We start from the raw sequence: 10,572 nt of genomic DNA on the forward strand, positions 1-10,572 counted from the left end.
GTCGGCCAGATCAGAAGCAGTTGGGATGACCAGGGATATTAAGTGTGAATTTGTCAATGGAACACATCCCTGACACCCAAAAGTACATTTTCTTTTGGAATGTAGTGGAAAATTAAAGTACTTTAGGCAATGCAGCCAAGTGACTGGTAGTGACCCCTTTATTTGATGAAAAAAAAACTGGTCCAGGGATCATAAATCTATGGTCTGGCCCATGCTAAAAATGGCCCCCCTTTCTACAACAAAAGATAGTAACTTACTGTCAATGCAGCTGTATGCTGAGCATTTTCATGCAACTGGCAACGTCGTATGACTAGTCTAGCACAACCTACCAAACTGTTCCATCGTAAATACAAGCCGAATGGCTTAAAGCTTAAATGTCAGTGAAGACAGACTCATTCTGTAAGTGTAGGGGTGGATGTGAGCCAATAGGAAACTGATTTGTCAATACAATAGCAGCAACCAAACACCTAATGTGTCCTGAATGCCTTTGACAGCACAGGCTGCAATAGAACCCCATTAAGGGGAGCTACTGAACTACAACGAAGTCCCCAAATGCTTTGTGTATTTGAAACGCAATCAGCCCATTTACACACAATCACAAGGTGAGACAGGACTGTGGTGGTACTCTTTATTACAATACATTTAGAAAACCAGTTTGTGAGGGTAGACCCCATTGGAGAGGCAGAAAGAGGATCGCAAGTAGCCCTTCAGCTGGGGAACCTTCTTAATGAGGGGTAGAAGCTGAGAGTCCACAGCCTTCTGGTCCTCCTTCCTCTGCACTGTCAACTGGTACTTCTGTAGAGGGGGGAGAGGTAAGAGTTTCAGATAGCATGTGACATCCCAGTTAAAAGCATGCTATATTAAGCAAAAGACCCACTCCCAATCAAAAGATTTGAGCAGTCAGGACACTAGCTAGATTTCCAACCAATTGGGACAGATTAATGTGAATATTCAAAAATCTGCATAAATTATGCACATTCTCCCACCAGTGGTCTTTCCACCAAACCGAATTGCGGCGGATAAAAATCAGTGCGTGATGAGTGTACACAAAACATACCTTTTCACTTCAGTTTTCCCGTACCGAATAAAAATGTAATGTTCAATGCGTTTCCATCGCATTTTCAACTCTACCAAACAATTGCTTGCGTTAAATAGCAAATGTGCCTACTCCAGTCTTGGCACGTACACTCTAGCCAACAGCTCACAGACAGATACAGGTAGGTTAGTCTACAACACGAGATTATTATGGATAAGAGCGAGAATATTTTTCTTGTCAGACGGCTGTCAAGCATCGATCATGTCACCAGAATAGGACCATCGACATTTATCTGTAGCCTAACCGAGTCGTAGTGGGAGGACCACACACCATGTCATCGCGTGACTCAGTTTACTTCGACATGTTATTATATAAATATTTGTGCCATTGCTCGCATCATTTTACCATCAAAATGATCCCACCATGTCGAACAAACGTTGGCATTTATAAAATTGTGCCGACACTTCCTGTTTCCTATCACAGCAGTCCCGATTTTGTATGATTCCTTTTTTAAATATATGGTATGACTTTTCTAGTGGATGGAAAGGTGGTTAATGACTGCATTCTCCAAATAACATTCTAAGGAATGTAGGATTAATGCACCATGGTTTTTATGTTACTTGTCCAATAACAGCACTCAATAGTAACCATTACTCCCCCCCCCCCCACTATTCTAAATCCCAGGAGGGTTTTGAAGTGTGTATAGCTTGTGTATATCTAGTAGTCTGGGGTTGACCTCTTTCTCTGTGTCAAAGATCTCTCCTTCCTGGTGGCGGGGTCTCCTCAGCCTCTTCTTCTTGAAGTAGGCATCTGACAGAGTCTTGGGGATCTTCATGCCAGAGATGTCGACCTTGGTTGCTGTGGCAATGACAAACTTCTGGTGTGCCCGGCGCAGGGGAACACGGTTCAGGGCCAGGGGACCTAGAGGATGGAGAAAGCAAGAGGGTGATTGAGTTACAACTCAAACGCAAGAACAGCATACTTTTCAAAACATCACACCAAGATAAGGCTACCTGATGGGGTACTGCAGCTGCACAGACGTGAATGTGAGTTATAAAATCTCACTGGACATTCTGACCAGAACTACTCTATGCGACACTTGTTTGGCCAATTCACTGATTAATAGGAATGTTTCAAAGCACTGGTTGTTCTTACCAGTTACAAGCAGGAGACCACTGGAGAGCTGCTTCAGGAACACAACACGCTGAGGGGAGAGAAGAGTCAGTTACTGCATTGCACAGGGCAACATCTACCACATGAACATGCTACTGATGTGATAACCAATCCTGGTTCTGAAAAACTATGAAGACTTCGAAAAACCAATGGTAATAGTGCCATAGCCGAAACCAAACAAGCTGGCCTTCCATTAGAATGTAGAGCTGATCAATCTACTTGTTACAGTAAGAAAAATATCCACAACACTAGTACAACAAAATTGTACTAGACCACTGACTATTTAAAATGTATTGGGAAACGCATACATAAATCTAACAAATCTGTTCAGATATTGTTTATCAACTCGAAATTCTCCACTTCACACATTTATGTGCTTCCAATATAACGCTGTGAGTGTCCTCTGCCAATTGAGCAGCACTTAAAAGCTGAAACCATAGCAGCAGGCCCTGCTACGTGCATTCAGTGTGTGGGCGCAGTCCTGTGTGTGGGCACTACCGTAATATGCCTGTGTGAGGCTTGAACGTGTGTTTTTCAGTGTGGGAAAAAAGGAAACTGATTTGGTAGTGTGGGAGTACCGTGCAGCTTATTGCATGTAGAGCAAACGACAGTTCTAAGGAGGGTAGCAGTGCAACAAGGGTTTAGAATAGTGTGCACAGCACGCCATCTCAGCAATATAATAGGTCGTATAAATAATGCTACTGTGAGTTAGCTTGAGAATGCGAAAGCAATGTATATTTATGAGTGATGGCAGTGTCATGAGTAGCCATGCGAGTGTTCACCTTCCTGCACTGGTGTCCAGTGAGCAGGACAAGAACTCTTCCGGGGGTGGTGCATGAGTCTGTTTCAGAGGGGATGTGTGCGTTTGTGCACGCACGAGTCTATGTGTGATCTCACCTTTCCACGGTGGCGCCCAGTGAGTAGTACAAGCACGGTTCCTGGGGTGATGGTGGCACGCAGGTTCCTCTTGTGCTGGCTGAAAGCCTTCTTACCATGGTTCTTCAGCTTACGAGGCACATCCTCTGTGGGGTAGTAACGGGGCTGGGGGGCACAGACTCAGGGGATCAAACTACTTCACAGGTGTAGAACCATTTAAAACCATCAGCCATGTTTTGCAATCAGACCTTACTGCAGTATATTGAAATGGTGAAAAGGTAATCTGCTGAATGATTGTGAGCTGCAAAACGCAGACAATTCTGTCGATCCAAGAGCAATTGCATCGATCCAAACGCAACATGACACCAACTACAATTAAGGAAACTGTTTGAGCCAATGACTCACCATCTTGCGCATCTTGACAATACGAGTGCCTCCATTCTTGTCTCCGCCAACAGTCTTGGTGATTGTGGATGGAGTCTTGACCTTCATCTTCTTCTCAATCTGAAACAAGCAAGAAACTTCAGTACACTACACATACAAACTTGAAGTCTAACAGGTCCAATGTAGAGAACCATGGGGACGGCTTTCCCCAGACTGTGCCTCCCTTCTCTCACCTTGGTTTCAGTGGTCTTGGTCTTCCTCTTGTACATGGCCCTGCGAGCGTACATGGCGGTGCGGGAGTAGCGACCAATGCCCCTGGCCAGGACAGGGTTCCGACTGCAATGAGCCTTCTTGGCCACCTTCTTCTTGTCTCCCTCTGCCATCTTGGGACAGACCAGGGGACCCAAATGGGTTAAAACACATGGATTAAATAGTATAGAACAATATTTATAGAATGACTGGATGCATTACTGGTGAATCATGAACTGATCATGCTGGCTAGCTAGATCCTTTGATGGTATGATGCTCAGAGGTTGCAGGTCATAGGTCAGGAGAGCTAGCAAACTAAGTTAGGCAGATTTGTGGCTCCAGATATTCAATAACAGGTAACCAAAATATTAGTTTGTCATATATCCAATACAATATAACCAGCAGGCCCCATACTGGGAGGTGGCCTTTTAGCCATTGTTAAGTAGTTAGTTTGCCATATACATTTCGATAGATCCCATCTGCGACTTGCTAGCATAACATAAACAAATACATGCCAGCGTGCAGGTAAAACTCTGACAATTTAACTGTCAATTAACTAGTTAGGCACGACAGACTTGTCAATATGCCAGAGTTCGCCATAACACCTCAAACCTGGGAGTGAACACGCACGCATGACAACGTTATACCATAGCTGGTAGCTACATCTAGCAACCTAGCTGGCTAACCTTTTGACTATTTCGGCAATTCTCTATAATATGCCATTACACATAGATAAGTCATATCCGCTGACAAGCCACTAACGTATAAATTAGGGTACATAAACGTAATATTGGTCAAACGTGAAATCTGCTCAAGTTACAACGCGTTGCGCTAGCATGTAGCCGTGGGCCTAAATTTCCAAAACATAAAGCAATGTATTTACATGTCACCACACAAAACACAACAATTGTCATACATATTAACTGCTTAGGATACAAATAACATTCCCATGCGAATGTGAAATTGTTATTTAGTCCATTTTGCACAGATGAACACCGATTTTATTTATGCAGTTGGGTGGGGAGAAACCATTCTTACCTTTGCTATGAAAAAAAGACCGACATCCGGGGAAGTTACGTATACGTATAAGTCTACGTTGCATGTCACGTCGACGTAAGGATGCAAAAACGACGCAAAAATTATTGGGGGCTTGTAGTTCAGAGAATCAATAAAATGCAACAATTTGTAATCAGTAAATATTTAAGCAATAGTTGCTATCATAAACTGGTTACCAACGTAATTAGAGCAGTACGAATACATGTTTTGTCATACCCGTGGTATACGGTCTGATATCAGCCAATCAGCATTCAGGGATCGAACATGAATGCTGCTTGGCTGACAGCCGTGGTATATCGCGAGTATGACAAAACATTTATTTTTACTGCTCTATTTATGTTGGTAACCAGTTTATAATAGCAATAAGGCACCTCGAGGGTTTGTGATATATGGCTAATATACCACGGCTAAGAGCTGTATCCAGGCACTCCGCTTTGCGTCGTGCGTAAGAAAAGCCCTTAGCCGTGGTATATGGCCATATACCACACCTCCTTGAGCCTTATTGCTTAATTAAAACACGTAAATGCTTTATTTGTATGATAAAATAATTATTAATGACTGAGTCATATTTGTAATTTATAGATCTACATTTTAGGTTAGCTTTTAGCACTCATGATAAAATAATGAGCTGCCTTTGAAAATATACTGTATGTATCCATACCAATCTGTAGAGACTCATATCAGTTTTTCTCAAAGGGTCAGTTTCCAGGACCCAGATTACGGTGGCGTTCCAGGTCACCTACATTGCTATACTGATGTGGTTCCTGAGAAAAATACTTCTCCAGGCATTATGACATCCCAAAATGGGACTATTATTGCAATAGGCCTAGTAAATAATACATCCACCTCTGGCCTGCTCGCCTCCCTACCTCTGAGAAAGTACAGTTCCCGCTCAGCCCAGTCAAAACTGTTCGCTGCTCTGGCACCCCAATGGTGGAACAAACTCCCTCACGACGCCAGGTCAGCGGAGTCAATCACCACCTTCCGGAGACACCTGAAACCCCACCTCTTTAAGGAATACCTAGGATAGGATAAAGTAATCCTTCTAACCCCCCCCCCCCCTTAAAAGAGTTAGATGCACTATTGTAAAGTGGTTGTTCCACTGGATATCATAAGGTGAATGCACCAATTTGTAAGTCGCTCTGGATAAGAGCGTCTGCTAAATGACTTAAATGTAATGTAAATGTAATAATATTATTTAAAGAATGTGAACAATCCTACACAAATGTATTGATAATTTTTTATTTTGAAAAATCTAACAAATCTTAAATGCAACCTTGCAGTTTACATGTTAGCACACGTACATATCTAGGGCAATGGTGATCCCTGCAGAGTGATAATTCATATTAAAACACAAGGCAAGAGATAGGCTGTAAGGAAGAGGCAGAGATGCTTCTCTCCTTCCACAGAAAGCAACTTCACTCCAACTCAAACCACACTTCTCATCTCAATTGTTAATATGCTACAGCGAGAGGTAAATAGTATGTCCAATGAGCTAGCACTGTCATCAAGGCAAACACAAAGACAGTCCCTTACAAAAAAAACAGATTTAGCCCTTCAGATTCACAAGGCCTCTTTAAGCAGATACAGACATAAACATTTAGAAAAGGTAAAAGGAATATGAAGTATGCAAGGAGGGAGTTTATCACAGACATTTGGGTTACTAAATACACAAAACACCCTTGTTTCTGTGTTTAGGTAAACAGCAATCATTTTCTGGAGTAATTGACAAGTGACGAGATCTTGTGTATTTCTTCGAGTGTAGGTGGTAGAGTCTTGGGATGTTTCAAAGTATGCATCAAACATACAAAAATATTGAGGGTTGGATATTCTTACATTTCAAGTCGATGCAATTCGGTGTTTAAACTCCACATTGGACAAAAATCTGAAGTCGCATTCGAGTGTGTATATGGCATGTACTCTATTGGGTATGTAGGGTGTGGTGTATTTCGAGTGTGGATGGTATTTGAAAGTACACTTTTGAGTGTGGATCGTATTGAAAGTACACTTTTGAGTGGGGATGGTACAGTAGTACACTTCTGAGTGTGCATGGTTTGGTCTCTTCCTCAGTGAGTGTTCTCTATGATGATGGCGATGCCCTGTCCACCACCGATGCAGGCTGATCCCACAGCATACTTTCCCCCAATCGACCTGAGAGAAAGAAAAACACAAATTAATCATTAAACCACTTCTCTGTGACATAACATGAATTGCTCAGCCATTGAATTGTGTCTTATTTTTTTCTAGTTAAAAGCATTTGCCTGTTACTTCACATGAGACAACAATGAATTGTTCTGATTTTTTTGGACAATATTTGTCTACATATTTACAGAGTGATAAGAAGTGATCCGGAGTAGTAAGAAGACTACTGGAGTGGTGGGGTTACCTGAGCTTGTGGACCAGGTGCGCAGTGATGCGTGCTCCTGAGGCTCCCAGGGGGTGACCGATGGCAATGGCCCCCCCATCAGTATTACTCTTCTCTGGGTCCAGACCCAAAGCCTTGGAAACCGCAAGGTACTGAGCAGCAAACGCCTCATTCACCTGAGAGAGAGCAGAGGGGATAGAGAGAAGGACAGGAGAAGAGCAGGAGAAAGAGAGGGAGAGACAGAGCAAGTGAAAAGGAGACAAAAGGAGGTTGTTAATTCTATCAGGTAAGCTACATGACCCAGAGTATACCAAAACAGAGCAACCAAATATCTGCCACTTTCTGCATCAGTTCCTATTTATGAACATAAAACAGACGAGTATACCTCCACCAGATCCATGTCTTGGAGGGTGAGACCTGCTTTTTTCAGGGCTTCAGTGATGGCTGGAACTGGGCCTGATGGGGGAGAATGACAGAACCTTACCAACAGAAATCACTAGATGGCCATGCTAGAAAGGCCTATATATTGGGATGTATCGTATGTTTTCATCAAGTACATAAGCCATTTGTTGTCAGTCACCCACCGATTCCCATAATGCTTGGGTCACATCCGGAGACGTGATATGCCACTATTCTTGCCAATGGGGTGAGCTTGTGCTCTTTCACAGCTTCCTCACTGGCTATCACCACGGCAGCAGCTCCGTCAGACACGCCCTGTGGAATAGGAACAGAACATGAAGATGAGTACATTCAAAACTAGCACACAGGATTTACACCCAGAAAACTAAAATGATCTGCACTCCATTTAAAACCGGTGTGCTTGGGGACAGATTGAATGTGATACTCTGTTAGCAGAAGATGGTAGGAACTGGGTGGAAGAGCTTGGGTCCAGAATTGAATCAGTCTTATTTAGTACTCACTGATGCATTGGCAGCAGTGACCGTTCCTTCCTTCTTGAAGACAGGAGTTAGCCTAGCCATCTGCTCCAGGGTGGTCTGGGGACGAGGGTGCTCGTCCTGGGTCATGGGTACCTTGCCCTTCTTAGCCTTCACATCGATGGGTGCGATCTCTGCCGTGTAGTGGCCCGCCTCGTGAGCTAAGGTTTAGAGAGCACACAGACAAACTCAGGGATGTGGTCAGCATTCAGATGGATATCTGGAAAAACTGTTTATTGTCATGGTAATATGCAGTTCACTGTCATAATATTTCTGAGGGCAGATAATCAGGAATCCCTGATTAATCAAGGCAGAGATTGTAAACATGTGAGCTTAGTTAGGGTAAGGGTTGACTTCTGACCTGCCTTCCACCTCTGCTGTGTCTGGTGTGCGTATTTGTCACAGTCGTCTCTGCTGATCTCGTATTTCACTGCCAGGTTCTCTGCTGTGATGCCCATGGGGATCTTAATGTGCAGGTCAGTAAGTCCCGCCCACAGAGTGTCCTCCAGCTGAGACAAAGGCAACAGAGAACACGTTAGCTTAGTCCTTGGCATTGGTTCAGAGCAGCTGTTAGAGGGCCCTTATGGTCAAAAGTGACAAAATCTATACCCATTTGGTATTTTATCTCTCCTCATTTATTAATTCAATACCTTGAGGTCGAGTCCGAACTTTGTTCCGAAGCGAATGTTGCGGACAGCATATGGCGCCTGGCTCATGCTCTCTGAGCCTCCACACAATACCACCTCTGAGTCCTTCAGACAGATTTCCTACAGAGACACAGACAGGGTCTTAAAGAGGACAAATAGTACAAGACTGCTAATGTTCCTATGCCATCGGCAGAAACAATCCACCTACAATTGACCTACAAACAATGAAATGGTGGTTTGAGTTTAAAAATTAAAAAACACATGGGGGGGTGGGGTGACCTCAATATACTTTAAAATGACAAAAACAACTCAAAATGATAATGGACCTATATTCATACCGTTTATTGACTGTCCAGATCACTAATTATCACTGTGCACAGTCAATGGAACTACATTCAAAGTTTCTTGGCTCTTCAGCTCAGGGAGCATAGAAAACTCCCAAAGCAATAGAGGACTATGTTTAACACATTTTGAGAGCAAGAAAATAAAACCCTTTTTCAGTGCAGCCCTCCGGACCTTGTTGAAGACCTAATGCAGCACCTGTAGCAAAATGAGTTTGACACCCCTGGTGTAGTCTCAGTGTTTATATGTCTACTATACCTGAGCTCCATTGATGATGGACTGAAAGCCAGACCCACACAGGCGGTTTACGGTGAGAGCAGGCACTGGGATGGGCACCCCACACCTCAGGCCCACGTGACGGGCGATGTATGGAGCATCTGCAGAGCTCTGAAGGGAAGGAGATTGGGAGAGGGAGGTATAGTCAGCTCAAACATTTCCTTCCTTGAGTTTATCCTTGCTTTTTGGAGTTTTAAGCACACCTGCATGACGTTTCCAAAGATGACACTGTTGACAAGCTCGGGTGCCACTCCCCCAGCGGCGAGAGCAGCCTTGGAGGCATGCTCTGCTAGGTCTGTTGCACTGTGGTCTTTCAGAACCCCGCCGTAGGTGCCAAACGGGGTCCGCTTAGCAGACACAATAAACACACCTGGATGGAGAGAAAGAAGAGGGTTTGGGTGTGAGGTGACTAATCCATCTTTACTGCAGCTTTAGAGTTGTTGATGACATAATCTATGTGAATATCTAAAGCAATACAAATATTTGACTTGAAAAGTGCTGCCTTGCCTAGATTCACTGCTTTAGAGTCCTATCATAAATCTCCACTGCAGTGCCATTGTAATTATCATGTAACTAAGAAATGTCACTGTCACCTTTACCCTACATTCATCTCCAACTCACCTAGCCGATAGAAATGTAACGATAGAGAGGCATAACTGACAATTGTTAAACTATGTGGCAAGACAACACTTAAATAGCTTTGTTTACATGTAGAGACAGACTGACAGCTGTCATTCGTACATTGAATAGCGACAGCTCCAAAGACAGGAACAAATTAATCAGCTCTAAGTTGATTGTTTTGATAATCTATGAACACTAGCTTGAACTTTACCGATTTTCAGGAGTCACCTGGTTATTATTTTACAGATGTTAACGTGTGCCACGCAGTATGCATAGCTGCCTTTATTTTGCAGCGCAAGCAAAGCATGTTCATAGAAAAGCATGCATTTCGTTGTCAGTGCGTGGTTTATGCTAAATATCAAAATATAACTTACTTCTGATAAGTGACATATTGATTCCTCCTCACGTCCACGAAGGTCAGTGAATCTGTGTGAATTTAAGGGCGCCTTCTGCCAAACCCTGGCAAATCTTGACCTTTTACCTAAATAATGTGTAACTAATCATTGAGACAACTACATTCGATACAACGAACGTTTCATGTTCAGATGGTACTGGAAGGACATTTTTAAATGGTTACTGATAGAATATTTATTCAGTGATGTAGCTATGTCT

General features: G+C 43.2%; 2 protein-coding genes across 3 annotated transcripts; both read right to left on the reverse strand.

Moving 5' to 3' along the window:
* Positions 1-614: 614 nt before the first annotated feature.
* LOC139576618 (large ribosomal subunit protein eL6-like) lies at positions 615-4,842 on the reverse strand. Of its 2 annotated transcripts, none has more exons than XM_071402907.1 (7): positions 4,757-4,842; positions 3,703-3,852; positions 3,491-3,589; positions 3,107-3,250; positions 2,192-2,240; positions 1,773-1,957; positions 615-795 (listed from the first exon to the last, which is right to left on the reverse strand). In XM_071402907.1, the coding sequence occupies exons 2-7, from the start codon at positions 3,850-3,852 to the stop codon at positions 643-645; spliced, it is 780 nt and encodes a 259-aa protein (XP_071259008.1). In that variant the 5' UTR covers positions 4,757-4,842; the 3' UTR covers positions 615-642. The 2 variants fall into 2 exon arrangements, with proteins under 2 accessions (XP_071259008.1, XP_071259009.1); XM_071402908.1 differs by having other exon boundaries at positions 4,635-4,765.
* Positions 4,843-6,002: 1,160 nt separating this feature from the next.
* On the reverse strand, positions 6,003-10,465 carry LOC139576620 (3-ketoacyl-CoA thiolase, mitochondrial-like). The gene is made up of 10 exons (XM_071402910.1): positions 10,335-10,465; positions 9,543-9,709; positions 9,322-9,450; positions 8,725-8,841; positions 8,436-8,583; positions 8,060-8,235; positions 7,724-7,853; positions 7,525-7,595; positions 7,161-7,315; positions 6,003-6,925 (listed from the first exon to the last, which is right to left on the reverse strand). The coding sequence occupies exons 1-10, from the start codon at positions 10,348-10,350 to the stop codon at positions 6,841-6,843; spliced, it is 1,194 nt and encodes a 397-aa protein (XP_071259011.1). The 5' UTR covers positions 10,351-10,465; the 3' UTR covers positions 6,003-6,840.
* Between the last annotated feature and the right edge of the window lie 107 nt (positions 10,466-10,572).

Source organism: Salvelinus alpinus, chromosome 5 (genome assembly GCF_045679555.1).
Source record: "Salvelinus alpinus chromosome 5, SLU_Salpinus.1, whole genome shotgun sequence".
NCBI classification, from domain to species: Eukaryota; Metazoa; Chordata; class Actinopteri; order Salmoniformes; family Salmonidae; genus Salvelinus; species Salvelinus alpinus.

Bases quoted from the DNA above. Each gene is read 5' to 3' on its own strand.
- LOC139576618 (XM_071402907.1), bottom strand. From the start codon at position 3,852: ATGGCAGAGGGAGACAAGAAGAAGGTGGCCAAGAAGGCTCATTGCAGT. The intron at 3,590-3,702 runs GTGAGAGAAGGG...TGCTTGTTTCAG, and splicing joins CCAAGACCACTGAAACCAAG to ATTGAGAAGAAGATGAAGGT. The intron at 796-1,772 runs GTCAACCCCAGA...CCCCCTCTACAG, and splicing joins TCTTTGACACAGAGAAAGAG to AAGTACCAGTTGACAGTGCA.
- LOC139576620 (XM_071402910.1), bottom strand. The intron at 8,236-8,435 runs GTCAGAAGTCAA...TCTAAACCTTAG, and splicing joins ACAGCAGAGGTGGAAGGCAG to CTCACGAGGCGGGCCACTAC. The intron at 7,596-7,723 runs GTGGGTGACTGA...CTCCCCCATCAG, and splicing joins CCCAAGCATTATGGGAATCG to GCCCAGTTCCAGCCATCACT.